Source organism: Bos taurus, chromosome 16 (genome assembly GCF_002263795.3).
Source record: "Bos taurus isolate L1 Dominette 01449 registration number 42190680 breed Hereford chromosome 16, ARS-UCD2.0, whole genome shotgun sequence".
Classification (NCBI taxonomy): Eukaryota; Metazoa; Chordata; class Mammalia; order Artiodactyla; family Bovidae; genus Bos; species Bos taurus.
The window spans coordinates 80,187,686-80,213,106 of record NC_037343.1 but is presented as its reverse complement, the minus strand read 5'-3'; the positions used below and the strand labels follow the sequence as shown (position 1 = coordinate 80,213,106).

The 25,421-nt window shown below is 51.7% G+C and overlaps 1 protein-coding gene across 12 annotated transcripts in view; it reads left to right on the top strand.

Annotated features, from left to right (window-relative positions):
• The window catches only part of PPP1R12B (protein phosphatase 1 regulatory subunit 12B), a 167,369-nt gene that overhangs the window by 88,774 nt on the left and 53,174 nt on the right, over positions 1–25,421 (top strand). For 8 of the 12 annotated variants that reach the window (XM_059875611.1, XM_024976580.2, XM_059875613.1 and 5 more), the window contains 5 exons: positions 10,954–11,044; positions 21,290–21,493; positions 23,404–23,593; positions 23,677–23,789; positions 24,576–24,617. In XM_059875611.1, the coding sequence (XP_059731594.1) occupies positions 10,954–11,044; positions 21,290–21,493; positions 23,404–23,593; positions 23,677–23,789; positions 24,576–24,617 (640 nt within the window). Of the gene's footprint in view, positions 1–10,953; positions 11,045–21,289; positions 21,494–23,403; positions 23,594–23,676; positions 23,790–24,575; positions 24,618–25,421 lie in introns of those variants that run through there. The other 4 variants (XR_009490774.1, XR_009490773.1, XR_009490775.1 and 1 more) reach the window with 4 other exon arrangements.

Genomic DNA, 25,421 nt, shown 5'->3' with positions numbered 1-25,421 from the left:
ACCCTCCCACTGAGAATAAGCAGAGAACCTGGATAAACAGAAGGGAAAGCAGCCTTTGGAGGTGTTGGAGGGATGGTGAGGAAGTGACCACTGGGCATGTCCCAGTCCTGGAGGGAGTCGCAAGGAGGTGAACCCTGCCCCGGGCTGTGCTGTCCCCGAGGCGCTGGCTACAAGGCTCCTCACGCTGAGGGGACAGAAGCCAGAGTTCAGAAACAGGGCCCCAGGGGCCCCTAGACTTCCACTGGGACTGCCAAGGGCCCACCTTCTGGCCGCCAATCTTCCCAGACCCAGGCCGGCTTTGTGGAGGCTGAAGCCCAGCCTCTGAGCAGTTTGGTCTCAAGGTGGGTTCAGAGGGCTTGCCTGAGCCCCCTGTTCCTCACAGTGTGGTCTGCACGTCACCAGCGTCACCTGAGAACCAGTCAGAAGCTTCTCGGATGCCCTCCGGACCTGCTGAGTCAGCGCTGGAGGGGGGAGCCCCATGAGATTCATCGTCACAGCCTTCTAAGCGAGGCCGCTGCGTGAGAAGTCGGGGGACCGCTTCCTCAGCCTGATGGCCAGGGAAGAGGGTCTCCTCTGGAGGGTGGCAACGCTTCCAGAGCTGCAAGCCAGTACCATTTTCTTTCATTAAAAAGTCTGGCATTAATTCAAACATCGCCATACATGCTGAGTAAAAGACTGATTTATGAAAGACTAAGAGAAAATGCGGACATTAGGACAGACTCATATGGATGATATCAGACCCGGACTTCAGAGTAATCACAGTGTATTATGGTTAACACGTTCAAGGAAATAGAAGGCAAGATAGAGAATTTCAATAGAGAACTGCTCTCTGTTTAGGAAGATGGAAATTCTAGAACTGAAAACTAAAATAACAAATTAAGAAATCACTTGTAGAACAGCAGCCAAAGAGAGGACTCGTGAACTAAACACACTGGACAGCAGGAAGCGCCCAGCATGCAGCCCAGAGAGAGAGCAGAAAGGCCGGGAGGAGCGTCCTCACGATCAGAGGGCAGCGGCGAGTCCTGGGGCGCTGACCTGCAGCTGGAGGGGAGGGGGGCCGGCTGCCTCTCCCGGCCGGCGCCGCTTCCTCCTGGGACGTGGATGCTCAGACCCGCTGTTCAGATGTAGGTGTGTGGCCCACATTTTCTTAGAAGTGAGCGAACTGAAACTGTCATTTTGAGTATTGGTTGCAAATTATAACATTTAAGGCAGAAGTTAGAATTTCGGAAGACTTACACCTTTTGGGTGACAGTATTCACTGCTTCCCAATGTGCAAAGACTGTTCTGAGACCAAAGACAGTATTACAGAATGTGGAGTTTTAAGAATTTTATTATTTTTTATTGATATAATTGATGAAATAAAACATCTTTTTGGTGTACAGCGTAATGATTTGATAACATATTACAGAGGGATTGCCACAATAAATTAAATTGCCATCTAGCCCCACACGCAGCCTCATTTTTTCCCTCGTGGTGAGCACTTTTAAGGTCTGCTGTCTGAGCAAGTCTCGGATTCGCGGTGTGCGCTGGTCACCGCCGCCCGCGCGGTGCCCACTCCCGGGACTGGCCGCCTGTGTGGCTGTGAGTTTGTGCCTCTGAAAGCCTCGCCCGCTTGGCCCACCCCCGCCCCCAGCAACCCCGTCCGTTCTCCACACCTGCGCGCTCAGTTCTCCTAGATCCCACATGCACGTAGGATCGCATCGTGCCTGTCTTTGGCTTATTTCACTTAGTGTGGGCCCTCGAGGCCCATCCGTGCTGTGGCAGACGGCGAGGTTTCTCCTCTGGTGACGAAATAGCATTCTACTGTGTGTGTATGCGCGCACACTGACGCCACATGTTCTTCGTCCGTCCGTCTGCTGATGGACACTTGGCTGTTCCCCTGTCTGGGCAGCTGTGACTAGTGCACGGGGTGCAGCTTCAGCTCCGGTCCAGGTGGTGCTCTGGTTTCCTTCCGGTCAAGGCCCAGCAGCGCACTCGCTGGGCCGCGTGGGAGTTCCGGCGTTGCTGTTTCCCAGTGGCTGCAGCAGCTTACATTCCCCAGCAGTGCATGAGGATGACGTCTCCACGTCCTCGCCAGCACTGGTTGCTTCTTGTCTGGTAGCCGTCCTGACAGGTGTGTGGTGACCTCTCACTGTGCCTGTGGTTGGCGTTTCCCTGCTGATTAGTGGTGTGAGTGCCTTTTCATGTGCCTGTTGTCCATCTTCTTGGGGAAAAGCCTGTTCAGATCCTTTGCCCATTTTTTTAATCAGACTGTTTGTTTTCTGCTGAGTTGTGTGAGTTCTTCAGTTTGGCTGTTAACCCTGAATCAGCTATATGACTTGCGATATTTCCTCCCGTTCAGTGGGAGGCCTTTTTGTCCAGTTGCTGGTTTCCTTTGCAGAAGCAGGAAGTTTGATGAAGTCTCGTGTGTCCACTCTACTTTTGGTGTCAGAAAGTCATTGCCAAGGCTGATGTCAAGGAAACTGTTAAAGGATGTGATTTTTAAAGTTGCTGTTGCGTGATGAGATGTGTGTGCATTTGGGAGGGCTGCACCAGTACTTCCCCAGAGCCACGCCTGGGTAAGGCTTTGCAGCCCAGGTACAAGGCAGACGACTGGCTCCAGCGTGACGGGCGCGAGAGCTCTGCTAACACGGCTTCAGGTTCCACGTGGCAGCCGAGCTTCAGGTCACCACGTGCGTCAGTTACGTCTGACTGTGTGATTACAGAGGACTGTCGTTACCTGAAAAAGCTGCTCCGAGACTCCTTGCTTTTCCAACTACATATCTCTGCAGGACTGGGTATTTTTGCATATTTTGGCTAAAACAAAATACTACACGTATCGAATGCAGAAATGTGTATGAAAATCTAGCTATCTTGTTTTAAGGCAACATTAAAGAAATTTACAAACATGTAAAGTAATACCATTCTTGCTAAAATTTTGTTTTAGAACATGTAGTTATTTTCATAAAAGATAACATTGATATTAACATGTAATAGGGCTGTCATTTTCTAATAAATTCACAAATGCATGTTTCATTTCTCTATTTTAATGTCTAATAAGGTTAATATTAATAGATATACCCCATATAAACAGAGGCTGTTTGGAGATCTTCAGAACTTTTTAAAATGTGAAAGTGTCTGTGACTGAACAGTCTTGAGAGCCGTTGCTGTAGACGCGGGTAGAGCTGCATGACTGCGCCCCGGTGTCGCTCCCGGGCCCTTTGTGGCCCCACGAGGCTCGGTGGCCGCCCCGCGAAGCGTGCGTGTGCCAGCACTGCTTCTCCAGTGGCGTTTGGCCGCTTCATGTCTCTGTTTCACAGCTGGCTGTTCTCACAGTGCTTTAAACTTTCCCTTACTGTATTCGTTATGATATCTGTGATCAGTGATCTTTGAGGATACTGTTGTAATTGTCTGGGGTGTTACACACCACGCCTATATGAAACCACAAACAATCAAAAATGCTGCTTTTCACTGCTCCGCTGACCAGCAGTTCCCCCATCTCTCTGCCTTGCTTTGGGCATCCCTCTCCCTGGGGATACAGCAGTACTGAAATCAGGCCGGCTGATAACCCCACCAGAGTCCCTAAGTATTCAAGGGACAGGAAGAGGTACACGTCTCTCAGTCTAAATCAAAACCTGGAAATGATTGTGCTCAGTGAGGAAGGCACTTCGACAGCCAGGCCAGGCCTAAAGCTAGGCCTCTTACAGCAGACAGCCAGGCTGGAAGGCGCTTAAAGGAGGTGCAGAGGGCTGCTTCGGTAGGTGACGAGAAAGCGAAGCAGCCTTACTGCTGATATATAGAGGGAAAGCCTGAGTGGTCTGGATAGAACGCCAAACAGAAACAACTTTCCTTTAGTCATAGCCTCGTCCAGATAAGCTGTCTTCAGTTCTGGGACGGCCAGACAGGTGAGGACGCTGTGGAAGGAAAGTTTGAAGCTTAGCAGACATTGGGTCATGAGGTTTGAGGAGAGACGCCATCTTAATAACGTAGAAGTGTAACCCTGAATATTCATTAGAAGGACTGAAGCTGACTTTGGCCACCTGATGTGAAGAGCTAATTCTTTGGAAAAGACCCTGATGCTGGGAAAGATTGAAGGCAAGAAGAGAAGGGGGCAGCAGACGGTGAGATGATTAGATGGCATCACATACCCAATGGACGTGGATTTGAGCAAACTCCAGGAGATAGTGGAGGACAGAGGAGCCTGGCAGGCTGCAGTCCATGGGGTCGCACAGAGTGGAACATGACTTAGCGACTGAATAACACAGTAAGGTGAAGCAACAGGTGCTGCCGTAGAAACTGCAGCAAGTCACCCAGGAGATGCAGCTGGGATCGTTCATGAATGTGGCTGCACTAAACAACAGCCTCTGCTGGGAGAAGGCTCCACCCGTGACTTCCATAGTTAGGAGTCAGTGCCTGGCTTCCAGGCTTCAAAGGACAGACTGCCTCACTGGTTACAGGCTAATGACTTTCAGTTGTTACAGATCAGATCAGATCAGATCAGTCGCTCAGTCGTGTCCGACTCTCTGCGACCCCATGAATCGCAGCACGCCAGGCCTCCCTGTCCATCACCAACTCCCGGAGTTCACTCAGACTCACGTCCATCGAGTCAGTGATGCCATCCAGCCATCTCATCCTCTGTCGTCCCCTTCTCCTCCTGCCCCCAATCCCTCCCAGCATCAGAGTCTTTTCCAGTGAGTCAACTCTTCGCATGAGGTGGCCAAAGAACTGGAGTTTCAGCTTTAGCATCAGTCCTTCCAAAGAACACCCAGGGCTGATCTCCTTCAGAATGGACTGGTTGGATCTCCTTGCAGTCCAAGGGACTCTCAAGAGTCTTCTCCAACACCACAGTTCAAAGCATCAATTCTTCGGCACTCAGCCTTCTTCACAGTCCAACTCTCACATTCATACATGACCACAGGAAAAACCATAGCCTTGACTAGACGAACCTTTGTTGGTAAAGTAGTATTTCTGCTTTTGAATATGCTATCTAAGTTGGTCATAACTTTCCTTCCAAGGAGTAAGCATCTTTTAATTTCATGGCTGCAGTCACCATCTGCACTGATTCTGGAGCCCAGAAAAATAAAGTCTGACACTGTTTCCACTGTTTCCCCATCTATTTCCCATGAAGTGATGGGACCGGATGCCATGATCTTCGTTTTCTGAATGTTGAGCTTTAAGCCAACTTTTTCACTCTCCACTTTCACTTTCATCAAGAGGCTTTTGAGTTCCTCTTCACTTTCTGCCATAAGGGTGGTGTCATCTGCGTATCTGAGGTTACTGATATTTCTCCCGGCAATCTTGATTTCAGCTTCTCTTTCTTCCAGTCCAGTGTTTCTCATGATGTACTCTGCATATAAGTTAAATAAGCAGGATGACAATACACAGCCTTGACGTACTCCTTTTCCTATTTGGAACCAGTCTGTTCCATGTCCAGTTCTAACTGTTGCTTCCTGACCTGCATACAAATTTCTCAAGAGGCAGATCAGGTGGTCTGGTATTCCCATCTCTTTCAGAATTTTCCACTGTTTATTGTGATCCACACAGTCAAAGGCTTTGGCATAGTCAATAAAGCAGAAACAGATGTTTTTCTGGAACTCTCTTACTTTTTCGATGATCCAGAAGATGTTGGCAGTTTGATCTCTGGTTCCTCTGCCTTTTCTAAAACCAGCTTGAACATCAGGAAGTTCACGGTTCACATATTGCTGAAGCCTGGCTTGGAGAATTTTGAGCATTACTTTACTAGCATGTGAGATGAGTGCAATTGTGCGGTAGTTTGAGCATTCTTTGGCATTGCCTTTCTTTGGGATTGGAATGAAAACTGACCTTTTCCAGTCCTGTGGCCACTGCTGAGTTTTCCAAATTTGCTGGCATATTCACAGCACTTTCACAGCAGCATCTTTCAGGATTTGGAATAGCTCAACTGGAATTCTATCACCTCCACTAGCTTTGTTCGTAGTGATGCTTTCTAAGGCCCACTTGACTTCACATTCCAGGATGTCTGGCTCTAGGTCAGTGATCACAACATCGTGATTATCTGGGTCGTGAAGATCTTTTTTGTACAGTTCTTCTGGGTATTCTTGCCATCTCTTCTTAATATCTTCTGCTTCTTTTAGGTCCATACCATTTCTGTCCTTTATCAAGCCCATCTTTGCATGAAATGTTCCTTTGGTATCTCTGATTTTCTTGAAGAGATCTCTAGTCTTTCCCATTCTGTTGTTTTCTACTATTTCTTTGCATTGATTGCTGAAGAAGGCTTTCTTATCTCTTCTTGCTATTCTTTGGAACTCTGCATTCAGATGCTTTTATCTTTCCTTTTCTCCTTTGCTTTTCACTTCTTTTAACAGCTATTTGTAAGGCCTCCCCAGGCAGCCATTTTGCTTTTTTGCATTTCTTTTCCATGGGGATGGTCTTGATCCCTGTCTCCTGTACAGTGTCACGAACCTCATTCCATAGCTCATCAGGCACTCTATCTATCAGATCTAGGCCCTTAAATCTATTTCTCACTTCCACTGTATAATCATAAGGGATTTGATTTAGGTCATACCTGAATGGTCTAGTGGTTTTCCCTACTTTGTTCAATTTAAGTCTGAATTTGGCAATAAGGAGTTCATGGTCTGGGCCACAGTCAGCTCCCGTTCTTGTTTTTGCTGACTGTATAGAGCTTCTCCATCTTTGGCTGCAAAGAATATAATCAGTCTGATTTCGGTGTTGGCCATCTGGTGATGTCCACGTGTAGAGTCTTCTCTTGTGTTGTTGGAAGAGGGTATTTGCTATGACCAGTGCGTTTTCTTGGCAGAACTCGATTAGTCTTTGCCCTGCTTCATTCCGTATTGCAAGGCCAAATTTGCCTGTTACTCCAGGTGTTTCTTGACTTCCTACTTTTGCATTCCAGTCCCCTATAAAGAAAAGGACATCTTTTTTGGGTGTTAGTTCTAAAAAGTCTTGTAGGTCTTCATAGAACTATTCAACTTCAGCTTCTTCAGCATTACTGGTTGGGGCATAGACTTGGATTACTGTGATATTGCATGGTTTGCCTTGGAAAGGAACAGAGATCATTCTGTCGTTTTTGAGATTGCATCCAAGTAATGCATTTCGGACTCTCTTGTTGACCATGATGGCCACTCCATTTCTTCTGAGGGATTCTTGCCCGCAGTAGTAGATATAATGGTCATCTGAGTTAAATTCACCCATTCCAGTCCATTTCAGTTCGCTGATTCCTAGAATGTTGACATTCACTCTTGCCATCTCCTGTTTGACCACTTCCAATTTGCCTTGATTCATGGACCTGACATTCCAGGTTCCTGTGCAATATTGCTCTTTACAGCATCGGACCTTGCTCCTATCACCAGTCACATCCACAGCTGGGTATTCTTTTTGCTTTGGCTCCATCCCTTCATTCTTTCTGGAGTTATTTCTCCACTGATCTCCAGTAGCATATTGGGCCCCTACTGACCTGGGGAGTTCCTCTTTCAGTATCCTATCATTTTGCCTTTTCATGCTGTTCATGGGGTTCTCAAGGCAAGAATACTGAAGTTGTTTGCCATTCCCTTCTCCAGTGGACCACATTCTGTCAGATCTCTCCACCATGACCCGCCCATCTTGGGTTGCCCCATGGGCATGGCTTAGTTTCATTGAGTTAGACAAGGCTGTGGTCCTAGTGTGATTAGACTGACTAGTTTTCTGTGAGTATGGTTTCAGTGTGTCTGCCCTCTGATGCCCTCTTGCAACACCTACCGTCCACTTGGGTTTCTCTTACCTTGGGCGTGGGGTATCTCTTCACGGCTGCTCCAGCAAAGCGCAGCCATTGCTCCTTACCTTGGATGAGGGGTATCTCCTCACCGCCGCCCTTCCTGACCTTCAACATGGGATAGCTCCTCTAGGCCCTCCTGTGCACGCGCAGCCACGGTGTGGGTTTGGTCCTCCCGGCCACCGCCCCTGGCCTCGGGCGTGGGGTTGGTCCTCCCGGCCAACAGGCCTGGCCTCGGGCGTGGGGGCATGGGGTAGCTCCTCCCGCCAGCCGCCCCTGGCCTCGGGCTTAAGAGCGTGGGGTATCTCCTCCCGGCCGCTACCCCTGACCTCAGACGTGGGGTAACTCCTCTTGTCACTGCCCCTGACTTCGGATGCTCAGAAAATAAAGGGTATCTCCTCTCGGCCGCCCCCCACGACCTCGGACATGGGGTAGCTCCTCTTGGCCGTCGCCCTTCAGGTATGGGGTCCTCCCGGCTTCTGCCCCTGACCTCGGACGTGGGGTAGCTCCTCTCGGCTGCGCTTAGCATGCCCGTCGCTGCCGCCTGTGATTTAGCGCGCCTGTCGCAGCGACTTTAAGTTGAAACCAGTGCTCGTTTAGCATTTCGGGAATCTAGGGCTCCGAAGAGTTATGCTGTGTCTACCCTGCCTGTGCTCTGTGCAGGAACAAGAAAGCCTAGATGACAGCACTTCTGTTGACAGAAAGTTTACTGAACTTTTTAAGTTCATCACTGAGACCTACTGCCCAGAAAATAAAGATTCAAAACATTGCTGCTCACTGACAGTGCGCTGGGTGCCACCCGAGAGCGCTGATGCAGGTGGACGGTGGGATCCATGCAGTTCATGCCTGAAAACACGTCTGTCCTGCAGCCTGTGGGTCAGGGAGTGATTTTGACTCTCTGGCATATTGTTTAAGAACTACATTTCATAAGGCTGTAGCTGCCACAGACAGTGAGTCCTCTGATGACCTGGGCAGAATCAGTTGAAAACTCTCTGGAGAAGACTCACCAAGAACGTTTGTGACTCGTGAGGAGAGATCAAAATATCCACCTTAGCAGGAGTTTGGAGGAAGTAGATCCCAGCCCTCATGGATGAGTTCAAGGGATCCAAGACTTGAGTGGTGAAGGAGCTGCACAGGAGAACTAGGCTGAGAAGGGGAGCCTGAAGCTGGGACAGAGTTGCTGCCTCTCGTGATAAAGCTTGAAGGGTGAGGATTTGCTTCTTGTGGATGAGAAGCGTCCATCTGCAGATGAATGGATAAAGACGGTGTGGTACATATATACATGAAATAAAACTCAGCCATAAAAATGAGATGGTGCCATTTGCAGCAACAGGGATGTAACTAGAGATTGTCACAGTAAGTGAAGTTAGCCAGACGGAAAAAAGACAAATGCCATGTGATATCACTAATATGTGGAGTCTTTATAAAAAAGATACAAATGAGCTTACATAGAAAACAGATAGTCACAGACATAAAAACAAACTTACTGTTACTAGAGGGAAAATAAGGGTGGTAAATTAGAAGTTTGGGGTTATATACACACTACTACTACACATAAAATAGATAAACAGTAAGGACCTACTGTATCGCACAGGGAATTGTGCTCAGCACTGTAATAGCCTGAAGAGAAAGACTCTGAAGAAGAACAGATGGAGGTATGTGTATAACTGAATCACCTTGCTGTACCCCTGAAACTAACAGAACATTGTAAATCAAGTGTTGTTGTCCAGGCGCTCAGTCGTGTGCGACTCTTTGCGCCGCTGTGGACCGCAGCGTGCCAGGCTGCCCTGTCCTTCACTGTCCTTCACGGGAGCTTGCTCAGACTCCCATGTCCGTCAAGTCAGTGATGCCATCTGGCCATCTCATCCTTTGTCGTCCCCTTCTCCTGCCCTCAGTCTTTCCCAGCATCAGGGTCTTTTCCAATGAGTCGACGCTTCACATCAGGTGACCACAGTATTGGAGCTTCAGCTTCAGTCCTTCCAATGAATATTTAGGATTGATCTCCTTTAGGATGGACTGGTTGGATCTCCTTGCAGTCCAAGGGACTCTCAAGAGCCTTCTCCAACACCGCAGTTCAAAAACATCAATTCTTCAGCGCTCAGCTTTCTTCACAGTCCAACTCTCATATCCATACGTGACAACTGGAAAATCAGCTGTACTTCAATTTAAAAAATAAAATATTTTTTAAAGTTTTTTTTGCAGTGGAATCTACTCCTGGTGAAGAAGCTGTGGAGACTTTCAAAGTGACAATAAAGTATTTAGATTATTACATAAACTTAGTTGATAAAGCAGTGGCTGGATTTGAGAGGATTGACTCCAGTTTTGAAAGAAATTCTGTTGTGGGTGAGATGTTGTCAAACAGCATGACAGGCTACGGAGAAGCTTTTTATGAAAGGAAGAGCCAATCAGGCAAACTTTGTTGTCTCATTTTAAGAAATTGCCGCAGTTCTCAGCAACCACCACACTGCTCAGCCTGCAGCCATCAGCATGGAGGCGAGACCCTCCACCAGCAAAAAGATAACACCTTGCTGAAGGCTTAGCTGATGTGCACACACACACACACACACACACACACACACACCCCCCCACACACCCCCCACACACACACCCACCCCCTACACCCACACCCCACACACATACACCCACACCCCCCCACACACACCCCCCACACACACACACCCCACACACATACACACCCACACACACACCCCTCCCCAGACGCACACCCACATACATACCCCCACCCCCACACACCCCACACACTGACACACCCCCCCCACACACACCCCCCACACACACACCCACCCACCCCCCAAACACACACACCCACACCCCCACACACACACCCCCACCTGCTTCCAGGGAGGGAGGAGCTGCCTGCACTTGGGGAGTTGAGTCTGCTGTCTCAGCCAGAAGCCAGCTCTGAAGGCGGGAGCTGGGTGGTGGGTCACACCGCTCTTCACCTGCTCTGGAGGTTCGCACCGGAGCATGAGGCCAGAAAAGGAGCCGTGTGAGGATGGGAGAAGGGAAGGAAGGCTCCTGTGTTACCATTAGGACGCGGCTCTGCACGCAGTAGTAGGTCCAGATTGAGTCTTGGTTTCTGTCATCCTCCGTTGTGGCCTTCTGTGGCCGCCTCTGCCAGGCTCCGTGTTGGTGCGCGGGGCCCGCCCACGTGGGGAGCGCCCGCGTGTGCCGGGGCCTCACCTCTGGTGTGCCTCTCCCCACAGGTCGTATTTGACTCCTGTCCGGGACGAGGAAGCAGAGTCCTTACGGAAGGCGCGCTCCAGACAGGCTCGGCAGACCCGAAGGTCTACCCAAGTGAGTGTGCCTCTGCGTTTTGAGTCCTCTGTCTGTCTGCTGTCCCCCTGGAACAGTTAAAAAACGGCAAACGAGTGCCTCCTTGCAGCCCCTGCAACAGAAGCTTTCGTGTTAGACCTCACACTGCACAGAATCAGATGCGTTCATAGCTACACACACCTGCTTTCGCTTCTGTTCTTCCAGGAGCAGAGCAGGTCTCTCCTCTTTCCTCCCTAAGCCTAATCATCTCACTGTGCTAAGGCCCCCATTTCATTCCTACAGGAGAAGCTCGGTCCTCACCACAGTTACCACGGGGCCCGCGTGCTGCTCCTGGGTGTGCAATCGAGAGAGAAAGGCAGGCGTCCACAGAGACGCCCCTACACAGATTTTACAACAGCATTATTCACGGGAGTCAGAAACCCCTTCAGTGTGTCCTCTGGCTAGGCTTTACTTGCTGCATAGACCCACGGGAGCGTGCATGTTGGCTGTAGGGCTGAGCCCTGGACCCTTAGGAGCAGCACGGTCAGCGCTGTGGAGCCGGGGCGCCTGGTGGTCCCAGCAGGTGTGGGTGGTGGGGGTCCCAGCAGGTGTGTGTTGGGGGGGGGGGCCCGAGCTGGGCTGTTGCACAGACTGAGCGAGTTAAGCAGTTAGCAAAACTGGGAAAAGCACACAAGTTCCTGTTGATCAATGAATGGATGAACAGTGTTCCATATTCAATGAATGTTGTTTGGCGATAAAGAGAAATGAAGTCCTAAAACATGTACATACTACAATGAGATGAACCTTAAGAAAAAGTTATGCTGGGTGAAAGAAACGGGGCATGATTCCATTTGTATGAAAGTGTCCAGAACTGTCAGAGAAAAGAAAGTAGATGAGTGTTTGCTCAGGGCTGGAGAGAGGGGGGACGGGAAGTGACCCTGAGGGTGTGGGGGGCGTCCGTGACGCTGAGTGCGGATGCTGCGCAGCCCCGGGAGCATGCTCAGAGACAGCGTGTGTGCTGCCGGGGTGTGGCTTATGTTTCACTAGTGATGTTACAAAAGGAAAGAGCCCTAAGGGAGGCATTGCAGTGAGGAATATCTCGAAAAGGTTGCCGAGAGCTGGTGGGAGGTCTCAGAAGCCTGGAGGCGCGTGGGCGGCTGTCCCTTGGCCGAGCTGGGCCGTGGGCGTGTGGCAGCGACAAGGACAGGGGCTGCGGTTGGGCGTCAGGGAGGCAGAGGAGGCTGAGCCGGGCCGGCAGTGGTGGTGAGTCAACAGGAGATGGTCCAGAGGGGTGAGAAGGCCGTTTCCAGGGGGCGGGGAAGCCCCGCAGTTTCAGGTGCTAAAGACGCCGAGCAGGAAGGCTAAGGACTGACGGACCCCCGGGGCCAGGCAGGCGCCCTCCTGAGCCGGGGTTGTCACAGCTGTGACTGCTCGTGCTTGACGGCAGTCCGTTCCCCCCGGAGGACATGACCCCAAGAGGACCAGACTGGCTGCCATGTTTGTTTGGGTTTATTGTGGAAGACATATGTAACGTGCAGCTTGATAATTGGCCATTTTTAAGCAAACAGTTCATTGGCAGTAAAGACGGTCACATTTTTTTGCAGCCATCCATCTCCAGAACTGCTTCCCTCTTCCAAACTGAAACCCTCAGCCCCCGGACACTCCTCTGTCCCCCAGCTGCCGGCACCCCCGTGTGCGCCTTCTCCTGTGGCCTTGGCTCCAGGTGACCCGCTGAGTGGGGGCGCAGCTGCCGTCCGTCGGTGGCAGCCTGTCCCTCGTGTCTCTCACGTCAGCCTCCTCCCCTCGTGTGGCCGGGCCGTGTTCCGTGGTGTGTCCACACCGCATCATGGTCGTCCGCCACCCCTGATGGACACTTGGTGTTGCTCTCACCGTTTGGCGGCCGTCAGCAGTGCTGCCGTGAACATGACGTGCAACTGACTCTCCAGTCCCTGCTTTTGCATCTTTAGATACAGACACAGAAGCAGAATGGGCTGGATTGCACATTTCTGTCTTGTTGCTTAGTCACTCAGTCGTGTCCGACTCTCTGTGACGCCGTGGACTGTAGCCCGCCAGGCTCCTCTGCCCGTGGGATTCTCCAGGCAAGAACACTGGAGTGGGCTGCCACTGCCTTCTCCATGTTTCTGTCTTACTTCTCATTAATTTTATACCCTGTGCCTTTACCGAATCCATGAGCTCTGGTGGCTTTTAGGTGGCATCGTTGAGATTTTCCGTGTATAGGATCATGTTATCCACACACACTGACAGCTTTACTTATTCTTTTCCAGTGTGGATTCCTTTTATTTCTTTTTCTTGTCTGAATAAAAGTGGCAAGAGTGGGCATCCTTGTCTTGTTCCCGATCGTAGACGAAATGCTTTTAGAACTCCACCGTTGAGCACGGCGTTCGCTCGAGGCTTCTCCTGTGTAGCCTTCATTATTGAGGTGTGTTTTCTCTATCCCCACTCTCTGGAGAATTGTTTTTATATCATAAATGGATGTTGAATTTTGTCGAAAGCTTTTTGTGCCTCTACAGAGATGATCGTATGGTTTTTATTCTTCAGTTTGTCGATGCGGTGTCTGTCCCATTGACAGATATGGAGATACTCAGTCACCCTTGCGTGCCCGGGATAAGCCCACTCGTCACGGCATCACTAGCTGCTGTTGTCCGTCTGTGAGTCCAGGCCTCTGTGATCCATGGACTGCGGCACCGCCTGGCCCCTCTGTCCTCCCGTCTCAAATTCGTGTTCACTGAGTCGGCGATTCTATCTAACCATCTCACTTCCTTCAGGATGGACTGGTTGGATCTCCATGCAGTCCAAGGGACTCTCAAGAGCCTTCTCCAGCAGCACAGTTCAAAAGCGTCAATTCTCTGGCGCTCGGCCTCCTTTATGGTCCAGCTCTCTCACGACTACTGGAAAAACCGTAGCTTTGACTGTGGACCTTTGTTGGCAAACTGATATCTCTGCTTTTTTAATACACTGACTAGGTTTGTCCTAACTTTCCTTCCAAGGAGCAAGCGTCTTTGAATTTCATGGCTGCACTCACTGCACTCTACAGAGATTTTGGAGTCCAGAAAATAGAATCTGACACTGTTTCTGTCTTTTCCCCTTCTCTTTGCCATGAAGTGATGGAACCAGATGCCATGAACTTAGTTTTTTGATTGTTGAATTTTAAGCCAGCTTTTTCACTCTCTTCTTTCACCTTCATCAAGAGGCTCTTTGCTTGCTCCTCACTTTCTGCCATTAAAATGGTGTCATCTGCATATCTGAGATTACTGATACCTTCTCCCAGCAATCTTCATTCCAACTTGTGATTCATCCAGCCCAGCATTTCACATGATGTACTCAGCATACAAGTTAAATAAGCAGGGTGACAATATACAGTCTTGATGTACTCCTTTCCCAATTTGGAACCAGCCAGCTGTTCCATCTCTAGTTCTGTTGCTTCTTGACCTGCATACGGATTTCTCAGGAGTCAGGTAAGGTGATCTGGAACTCTCATCTCTTGAAGAATTTTCCACAGTTTGTTGTGATTCACACAGTCAAAGGCTTTGGTGTAGTCAATGAAGCAGTAGATGTTTTCTGAAATTCCCTTGCTTTCTCTGTGATCCAGCGGCTGTTGGCAATTTGATCTCTGGTTCCTCTGCCTTTTCTAAACCCAGCTTGTACATCTGGAAATTCTCTGTTCATGTACTGTTGAAGCCTAGCTTGAAGGATTTTGAGCATTATCTTGCTAGCATGTGAAATGAGTGCAATTGTGTGGTAGTTTGAGCATTCTTTGGCATTGCCTTTCTTTGGGATTGGAATGAAAACTGACCTTTTCCAGTCCTGTGGCCACTGCTGAGTTTTCCATATTTGCTGGCATATTGAGTGCAGCACTTTAATAGCGTCATCTTTTAGGATTTGAAAGAGCTCAGTTGGAATCCCGTCACCTCCACTAGCTTTCTTCGTAGTGATGCTTCCTAAGGCCCACTTGACTTCACACTCTAGGATGTGGCCAACCATCATGGTTATCCGTGTCATTGAGACCTTTCTTGTCTAGTTTTTCAGTCACTTCTTGCCCCCTTTAATCTCTGCTGCTTCTGGCAGGGCCTCCCATTTCTGTCCTTTACTGAGCCTGACCTTGTGTGAAGTGTTCCCGTGACATCTCCAGCTTTCCTGAACAGGTCTCTAGTCTTTCCCATTTTGCTGTTTTCTTCTGTCTCTCTGCACTGTTTGTTTAAAGGGCTTTCTTATCTCTCCTTGGTCTTCTCTGGGACTCTGCATTCAGGTGGGGCTGTCTTTCCCTTTCTCCCTTGCTTTCCACTTCTCAGATATTTGTAGGCCTCAGACAACCACATTGCCTGCTCGTGTTTCTTTTTCTTTGGGTAGTTCCTCAGGCGCCCTCTCAGGTCTGGCCCTTGCATCTGTTCGTCCCCGCTACTGTGCAGTCGTGAGCAGCCCCGCCCTCTGTGTAACCTGAGCAGCCCCGCCCTCGGTGCAGTCGTGAGCAGCCCCGCCCCTTCATTCTTCTCAGAGCTGTCGGTAGCGCCCTCTGCTCTTGCCCAGTAGCACGCTGGACACTTCCGACCTGGGGGCTCATCTTCCAGAGTCATATCTTTTTGCCTTTTCATTCTGTCCATGGGTTATCCAGGCAAGAATACTGGAGTGGGCTGCCATTTCCTTCTCCAGTGGACCGTGTTTTGTCAGAACTCTCCACTGAGACCCGTCTGTCTTGCGTGGCCTTGCAGGGCTTCATAGCTTCATTGAATTGCACAAGCCCCTTCGCCACAGCAAGCTGTGGTCCATGAAGAGGGATCATGGTGTTTGATCTTTTTAATGTTTATGGGATTTGGTTTGCTCGTATTTAATTGACAGTTTTTACATCTATGTTCATCAGGGATTTCAGCCTATAATTTTCTTTTTGTGTGTTGTATCTGTCTGGTTTTGGTAGCGAGGTGATGCTGGCCTCAGAGAACGAGTTAAGAAGCGTTCCTTACTCTTCAGTTTTTTGGAAGCATTTCAGAAGGACAGGTGTTCTCTCTCTAGATGTTTTGTAGATTCACTTGTAAAACCGTTTGGTCTTGGACCTCTGTTTGTGGGGAGCTTTCATTGTTATTACTGACTCCGTTTCATTACTGTTAATTGGTCCATAGTTTTTATCTTCCTGGTTTAGATTCTCATTTCTAGAAATGTGTCCATTTTTCTAGGTGGTGGTTCTTACCGGCATATAGTTGTCATAGCAACCTCTTCGTGTCTTTACTTCTGTAGTGTCAGTCGTAGCTTCTTTTCTGACTGTTGATTTGAGCTCTCTTTTTTTTTGGATGAGTCTGGCTAAAGGTTTGTCAATTTTTTTTATCCTTTGAAGGAACTAGGTTGATTTGATTGATCTTTCCAGTTACTTTTGGTCCCTGTTTCATCTATTACTACTCTGATCATTATGCTGCTTCTGCTGACTTTGTTGTCGTTGTTCAATCACCAACTCATCTCCAACGTTCTGCAATCCCATGGACAGGCTTCCCTGTCCTTCACTATCTACAGGAGTTTGCCCAGATTCGTGTGCATCGAGTCGGTGATGCCATCCAACCGTCTCATCCTCTGTTGCCTTCTTCTCCCGCCTTCAATCTTTCCCAGCACCAGGGTCTTTCCAATCAGTCGGCTCTTGGCATCAGGTGGCCAAAGTATTGGCGCTTCAGCATCAGTCCCTCCGGTGAATATTCAGGGTTGATTTCCTCTAGGATTGACTGCTTAGATCTCCTTGCTGTCTGCTAACTGTGGATTTTGTTTATTCCTCTTTTTCTCATTCCTTTGGTTAAGGTTAGGTTGTGTGAAGTTTTCTGTGTATCCTGAGGTAGGCCTGTATTGCTACAAACATCCCTCTTAGAACTGGCTGTGCAGCGTCCGAAGGTCTCGGGGCGCTGTGTTTCCATCGTTTGTCTCCGGGTGCACTCTGCACCCTCTTCTGACCTCTTCGGTGATCCGTCAGCTGTTTAGTAGCGTGTTGTTTAGCCCCCATATGTTTGTGGGTTTTGCAGGGTTTTTTTCTTTTTTGTAGTTGAATTCTAATCTCAGAGCCTTGTGGTTGTAATAGATGCTTGATGTGATTCCAGCTTTATTAAATCTACTGTGGCTTGTGTTAAGTAGTACAGATCTATCCTGGAGAATATGCATTTGGAAAGAATATGTATCTGCTGCTTTTGAGTGGATTACGTTCGTCTGGTCTGATGTGACACGTGGTCAGTGTCCCCGTCCTGATGCTCCGTGCGGGTCGTCTGTCCGTTGGTGTGAGGGGGGTGAGGTCCCGTCCTGTTGTGTTGCTGTTGGCTCCTCCCTTTACGTCTTGTATCGTTTTCCTCGCTCATTGAGGCGCTCCTGTGTTCATGTTGCTGTTGGCTCCTCCCTTCACGTCTTTTTCGTTTTCCTCGCTCATTGAGGCGCTCCTGTGTTCATGTTGCTGTTGGCTCCTCCCTTTACGTCTTTTTCGTTTTCCTCACTCATTGAGGCGCTCCTGTGTTCGGTGCGTATATGACTGTTGTGTCTTCTTTTTGGAGTCACCCCTTGATCATTATGTCCTTTCCCTTTTTGTCTCTTGCAACACTCTTTATTTTAAAGTATATTTTTCTGGCATAAGTACTGCTTCCTGACTTTCTTTGGATTTCCGTTTGCATCAAATACCTTTTTTCGTTCCCCTTGCTTTCAGGCTGTGTATCTTTAGGTCTGAAGGGTGTCTCTTGTCGGCAGTATATGTGTGTATGGGTCTTGTTTTTGAATCAGAGTGTAGTCAGCCACTCTCTCTTTTGATTGGAGCATTTAACCCGTTTACGTTTAAAGTGCTTATTGCTCTGTCTGTGCCTGCTGTCATTCTTACTGCTCTGAGATTGTTTCTGTGGTTCTTTTGTTCATCTCCTCTCTTGTTCTCGGCCCTCGTGATTTGATGTCTGTCTTCAGTGGTGTGTTGGGACGTCTTTCCCTGTTTCGTCTGTGTGTCTATCATAGTTTCCTGGTTTGTAATTACCATGAGGTTTGTATATAGCAGTATATATACATATATATGTGATAATTTCAAGTTGATGATCGCTCTAATTTGAAAAAAGATTTTAATAACCCTGCATTTTTCATTCTTTCCCCTCCAAGATTGCTGTTTTTGACATCATATCTTACATCCTTTCATTTTGTCTATCCCTTAACTGCTTATTGTGGATATAGTTGATTTTACTCGTTGGTCTTTTAACCTGTCTGCAGGGATCAAACCCAGGTCTCCCGGATTGCAGGTGGATTCTTTGCCATCGGAGCCGCCAGGTCTCCCGGGTCGCAGGCGGACTCTGTGCCATCGGAGCCCCAGGTCTCCCGGGTCACAGGCGGACTCTGTGCCATCGGAGCCCCAGGTCTCCCGGGTCGCAGGCGGACTCTGTGCCATCGGAGCCCCAGGTCTCCCGGGTCGCAGGCGGACTCTGTGCCATCGGAGCCCCAGGTCTCCCGGGTCGCAGGCGGACTCTGTGCCATCGGAGCCCCAGGTCTCCCGGGTCGCAGGCGGACTCTGTGCCATCGGAGCCGCCAGGTCTCCCGGGTCGCAGGCGGACTCTGTGCCATCGGAGCCGCCAGGTCTCCCTGGTTCAGGTGGACTCTGTGCCATCGGAGCCGCCAGGGCGCACTGGCTTTGTACTTGGTTGAGTTGTCGATACTTCCTGTCCTGCATATTTGCCTTTCCAGCGAGAGTCTTCCTTTTGTAATGTTCATGTTTCTAGTTATCACCTTTTTCCTGTCTTTTGCTTAGAGAAATCCCTTTAACATTTCTTGTAAAGCTGGTTTTGTGGTGCTGAACTCTCTTAGCTTTTGCTTGTGTATAAAACTTGTACTTTCTTCATCCAGCCCAAAGGAGAGCCTCGCTGAGGAGGGTATTCTTGATTGCAGGCCCTTCCTTCTCATCGCTTTAAATACAGCGTGCCCCTTCTTTCTGTCTTGCAGAGTTTTTGCTGAAAAGTCAGCTGATGACTATATGGCAGTTCCCTTGTTTATAGCTTGTTGCTTTTCCGTTGGTGCTTTTAATGTTCTCTCTTCATCTCTGACTTCTGCCGATTGAATTCCGAGGTGTCTTGGTATAATCCTCTTTGGGTTATTCTTGATTGGGACCCAGTGTTTCCTGGACCCGGATGTCTGTTTCTCTTCCCAGGTTAGGCAAGTTTCCAGCTGTTATGTCTTCAAATATGTTCTGTGGCCCCTTCTCTCGTTCTCCTGCTGGGATTCCTGTAGCGTGAACGTCAGTGCATCTGGTGTTGTCCTGAGGTCGCCTGCCCCGTTTCTTCACGTGCACTTTCTCCTTGTCCTGTTCAGTGTGCTGGCCCCACTGTCTCTTCAGTCTCAGGTCCCTTCCTCTGTGTCACTTGGTCGCCTCTTGAATCCTTCTAGTGCATTTCCGTTTTAATGTTAGTTTTCATCTCTGGTCGTTCTTTGTATTTTCTGACTGTCTGTTAAAGCCTCCCCACTCTTTTTTGAGTTCTTTGGTCACCTTCACAGTTATCGCCTGGATCTTTTTCTCAGGGAGATCGCCTGTTTCTAGTTGTTTTTTGGAGTTTTTTCTTGTTCCTGCATCTAGAACACGTTCTGTTGCCTCACTTTGCCTAACTTGCTGTCTTTATTTCTGCGTATCTAGCAGGTTGGTTCTGTTTTCCCGATCTTGGAGAAGTGGCCGTTAGTAGGAAGTGTCCTGTGCATGCCAGCAGTGCACCCCACTGTGGTCAGCAGCACTCCATGCTCTAGGGGTGCCCCCGTGTGGGTTCTGGGGGACCCCGGGGCTGCTGCTGGCTCACTGGTGAGGGAGTCAGTGCAGGAAATCCCAGGGCTGGTACGAGCCTGCAGGTGGTGGACCAGGTCAGCCCACGGCAGGCAGTGGCCTGCGGTTGTCCTGGGGCTGGTGTCCACCCACTGGTGTGTGAGGCTGGTCTCCAGGCTGGCTCAGGCTGCTCGTGGACAGGGCCGAGCCCCAGGCGTGTCTGGGTCTGGAGTCTGCCCACTGGTGGGTGGACCTGGGCCCCAGGGTCCACGGGCGCAGGTCCCTGTGTCCCCATCCAGCACCTGTCTGGTGTGAGGGGCTGGCTGTCCAGGGGCTGCCGTGGGCTCAAGGACTCATCAGACAGCCTGTCTGCTGGGGAGGGGTGCGGGCGCACGTCCCTGCCTGCTTGGTTGCTGGGCCTGAGGCTTCCCATGCTGTGTGTGTTGCTGGGGGCCACGTGCCGCAGGTACTGGGCTAGAGGGAGGGTCCCACCGTGGCGCTGGCCTGCAGCGGCGTCCTTGGGGCGGGACCAGCTCCCAGTGTGGCTGCCGCCAGTGTCTTGTCCCCAGTGTCACGGCCTGCCTCTCAGGGACACTCTGGTCAGCCGGTGGGTCCGATCTGGTTCTTTTGAAGTCCCTGCTTCCGCCCTGGGTTGTGCGGTGTGTGAAGCTCTGTGTGTGCCTGCAGGAGCGGAGTCTCTGCTCCCCACAGCCCTCGGGGACTCCCCGAGGGAGCCCCACTGGCCTCGAAGCCCTGCATTCTGGGGACTCGCCCTCCCCGGCACAGGACCCCAGCTGGGGCGCCCCTCAGCCCCTCGCTGCCCGGAGGCGACCTCCGTGGTTAGTCGCTCTGCCACGGATGGGCCGCCCCTCCTGCCGTCTTGCGGCGGCCGCTTCTCTCTCCTTAGCTGTGGCGGACCCTTCCTGGCCAGCCCCGTCACGATGGTCATTCTGGAGAGCCCTGGAGGGCCGTGCTCCGGGTCTCCTGCTCCACCGTCCCGGCCATCCCCTCACAGTGGTCACTCTGGAGGGCCCTGGAGGGCCGTGCTCCGGGTCTCCTGCTCCGCCATCCTGGCCGTCCCCTCGCGGTCGGCTCTGTGTGTGTGTGGGTGGATGCAGTTTGGGGTTTGGTGGTTGTCCTAGCCTGACTGACATTTCACTGTGTTGAGCCTGGCTCTTTCTGTGAGTCAACTCCGGCTTTCCTGGGATCTGCAGGGCAGGCTCAGCTGGTGCCCACATGCTCTTTAAGGTCGGGAGGGCCCCGAGGAGCCGTGAGTGCATGGGTGTGGACGCGGCAGGGGGTGTTCGTGGAGCTCGAGCAGCGACGCTGGAGGGCTGCATTTGTGGTGCGCCTGGCCCAGGCCCGGGGCCTCTGCACACCTGGGTGTTTGTGTCCGGTGTATATTAGCTGCAGATGGCCTCACACCTGTTGGGAGCTGTTTGGAACTTGGTACCATTAGACCTTTGAGGAGCTTCCCTGCTCGTTCACGGGGAGGTGTCTGTGGTTAGGGTGCAACCTCTGACTGTCTGGTGTCTTCCCAGGGCGTCACCCTCACGGACCTTCAGGAAGCGGAGAGGACGTTCAGCCGGTCAAGGGTAGAGCGTCAGGCTCAGGAGCAGCCCAGCCTGAAGCCCGTGGGTCCCGGAGCACTTGAGGGCGGCCCCCGGAAGCACGAGCCCTTGGCGGCCCCCACCCAGGAAGCTGGGGAGAGCCGCCAGCCCTGGGGCCGGAGCCCGGAGGGAGAGGTGAGCGCCGGCGTGGAGAGCAGGGTCCGGGGGGTGGCCGGGGGACTCTTGCTCGCGGGGAGTCGGCGCTTGCTGCTCTGCGTGGACGCCTCTCAGGAAGCCTGCTTACATCCATCTGTCGTCTGCGGGCCTGTGTAACTGAAAGAATTCAGAGGGTGTTGTCCTTAAGTGACGCGTTGTTTCCTCGGGAGTTAGCTCCTGTGCTTGTTCCCAGTCTCACTGAGGCATGATGGGCAGGTTAGGCTGCAGCACGCTTCTGCGCATGTGCCCGTGAGATGACTGCCGCCACAAGCCTTTCAGTTCTGAAAAGAAAGGTCTCGATGTAATAAAGTGCAGGTAGAAATAGAAGCGTTTATTATTGTTTATGCCTGGCACTGTGTTAGCTGTTTCACATATATGAAACTGTTCAGTCCTCAGCACAGCCCTGTGAGATAAATACCAGTCCTTCTTGCACTGAGGCTGTGGGGTGTTCAGCACTTTGCTTGGCATCTCCGTGACTCAGGAGAGCCCGACGGGTTCCCTGGCAGCCCAGCAGGTAGTAGGCTGCGCTGTCCCTGCGGGGCCCAGCTTCAGCCCTGGCCGGGGGCTGTGATCCCATCACCGCACGGCGCGGCCGGACACCAGTGAGGGATTTGGAAGAAGAGGTGGCGGGGTGCTGAGCCGCAGCCCACGGCCTCTCCTGCGCTGCGGTGGGCGTCCTACCGTGCGCCTCACCCCTTTAGTGCAAGCACAGTCAGAGATGTCGGGTCCTGTTTAGGGTGAGCGTGCTCCTGGTTCACCGAAGACGTCCAGTGATGCCTTTTGTCTCGGGGTGTTTGTCAATACCATTCCTTTTCACGCCCAGAAATGCCCCGGTTGGGACGATAAATTTTATGGTGACCATGGTTGCAGGAAGAGAAGTCTTCCTGCTCTTTAGGAGCCACGGTTCTGTTGTTTATTCCGTCTGTTTTATCAGCCAGTGTTTTTTGAGTGCTTGCTACGTACAAGGTTCCGTTCTAAGCACGTAGCGTACAGTAGGTGTATCCAGTCCTCCCAGGCCTCTCTGAGGAAGAGCTTGTTTTCCCTGTTTTACGAAGGAGGAAGTGGAGACTCAGAACTCGAGTCGCCTTCTTAGGTCACGCAGCTCATTTTGTGCCGAAGCTAGAATTTGAACCCCGTCCTATCAGACTCCCAAGCTGACTGTATCTTATTGCTTCTGTCTCTATAACTTATAAACAGAGAATCAGACAATCTCCGCATGTGGTGAGAATTTATCTCTGCATCTTCAACAAATAAATGCTAAGGTTGATTGTTGAGCTCTGTCCTAACTCTCAAGGAAAAAAAAAGTTCAAAGAAGAACTTTTTTTTACTTTTATTTTGGGGGTGGGGGTGCACATACAGGATTTTGGGGTACCCAGCCCAAGATCACGCCCGCACCCCTTGCAGTGGGGGTGCATCTTGACGCCACCTGCCAGGGAAGTCCCAGAAAGTGGGGTTTTTTAGTGTCAGCAAGCCTAGTTATGTCAAGTTGATAGAAGGCTCATAAATTGACAGAAGGTCCAGATTTGATCTGTTTTTAGATGACTCTTACATTGTTTTTTCCTATCCTGAGCTTATCTTCCCGCATACACCCTGCCTTTCCATGCCCCAATTTGAAAGGCCAGCATCCTTCCTGTTTGCTTTGTAGAATCAAAGGAGTTGTGTTAGCAAGCTGGTGCTTCTAGCGCCCTTCCATCAGTTTAGGAGGAACTTTTCTGGGCTGCTGTCACCCTGGCAGTGTCGTCAGAGTAGGAGTTCAGACCTGTTTCCTTTCTGGCTGGTTAACTGCTTATAAGCCTCTTGATGTAGAAAAGCCCATTTTTAATAAACCTACTGTCCCTACGCTTTCATTGGACTTGACCCCTGACGTCTCGTCCTGTGGGTTGTTCTAGCCCGTGTATCATCCCCTGCGGTGTCCAGCTCAGCCCGAGCAGCCCACAGCGCCAGCGTCCCCTTCTGCCCCGAGACCCTCGCTCTACAGCAGCTCCTACCTGCTCCGGACGGGTGGGTCCTCCGCCCCCGACTCGCAGAGCTCAGAGCCGCCCACAGACACTGCCGGGCCGCGGGACATGGACAAAAACGGTACGTTGGGCTTCGGAAAGTGCAGCCTCCAGTGCGCGTGCCCCGGGCTCCTGAGCTCCAAGCCTTGTCTCCTCCCTGAACAGAGGGCGAGGAAGCAGAGCCGGGCGACCAGCCCTCCGGCAGGCTGTCCGTCCGCGAGAGGAGGCGGCCCCGGGAGCGCCGGCGGGGCACGGGCATCAACTTCTGGACAAAGGACGTAAGTGGCCTGTCTGTGCCAGGCGTCCTGTGTGGGTGCAAGAGTCCCACCCGGCGCCCGAGGCTGCGTGTCAGGACGTGTCACGAGAAAGACAGACCGCAGGGGCGCGGGCTTGTCTGGGAGGCTCTGGCTTGGCACCCAGGGCAGTGCCAAGTGCGCGGGCAGGGGCGAGGGCGCGGTGAGGGCAGACAGACAGAGCCAGCGCACAAGCCCTGCGGACGGAGCCGCCCCCGGGGCTCCGAGGGCGCACAGGGAGTCAGTACCGTGGCGTCCGTGCGCGCGGGGCTGGCCGAGGACTCCGGGCTCTCAGAGTGTCGTCTGACTCAGGGTTACCCTTCCGAAGGAGAAGAAGGAGCGGGTGACGCGACACAGCGTGACTTTGGCTCTGAGCAAGGACAGGGCTCCGTGCGTCCGCGCCCCGCTGGCCTCTGCCTGTTGGCTCAGCCTGCGCCTGACGTTTACGGACCGAGCGGCTGGGGTCAGGTCCTGGTGAGCGTGATGCGTTGGGAACTAGATGGCCGCTTCGATGAGGCTGGAAGAGAGGTGGTGGTGGTCGCTGTTAGAAGCGATGGGTGTGAGCGTCCGGTCGCCATGGGAGCTCAGTTCTCTTCCTGCCGGGCATCCGCTCGGGCTGCAGGAGGCGCTCCGAGGCACTGCTGAGGCCGCAGCGACGGCCCCCCTGGCCGCCAGCCCTCCCTGCCGAGGCGCGTGCTGACGGGGCTGACTGGCGCTGCCAGCTCTGTCTGCGACCGTGACCGCTTGTTTTTCTTCCACCTGCCTTTCCAGGAAGATGAAACGGAAGTCCCGGAAGAGGTGAAGAAAGCGTGGGTAAGTGACCTGCGGTGAGGCTGCCCCGTGGGGCCGCCCTGCCTGCGTCTGCCCACCTAACAGAGGAGCAGGCTGCATGCAGGCTTGGGTCCGGGGTCGGGGGACGCTGCCCTGGGCCGCGCCGCCTGCTCGCCCGCGTCCCGTCTCCTTAGGTGGTGCGCCGGGCCGTGTTCCTGCTCGAGGTTTCCTGCGCCTCCGGCCAGGCTCTTAACTCGATTTCCGCCTCTGTCTCCTCTCCCTTGTCCTGTTGGAGTGTGTAAAGTCCTTTGAAATCTTGGGAAGAAGGATGCAGTGATGCTGTTTCTCGCGCATCGGCATCCTCTGCACGCTGCAGAGGAGCAGAGGGCGGGGTGGAGACCGTCGGAAGTCACTTACACTTGCCTCTTGAGAGGAGGTTTTGCTCTGGCCTGTGCAGCTCCCAGGTCTGCACACCTGGCGCCCTCGCCTGCCTGGGTGTGGCTTGCGAGCGGCGGCTCCGTGCTCCTGAGCAGCACGCTGCGTCTTTCCTTTTTCTTCCTTTGGGCTTTTTGTTTGTTTTCTTGGCCGTGCTGCGTGGCTCCCGGGGTTAGGGTTGGGGGGTCTTCTCTGCCCGACTAGGGCTGGAACCCGGCCACCAAGTGACGCACCGAGTCCTGCCCACTGCACCACGGGGACGTCCTCCTGCTGTTTCTCCAGGAGGAAGGGATTGGTCTGGCTTTGACCAAATGAATTGAGAGAATATGTGCATTTCTCTTGGAAATTACTAAATAGATGGCCTTTTTTCTACCCTAAGTTATGTGACAGTATGTTATCAGAACATATACA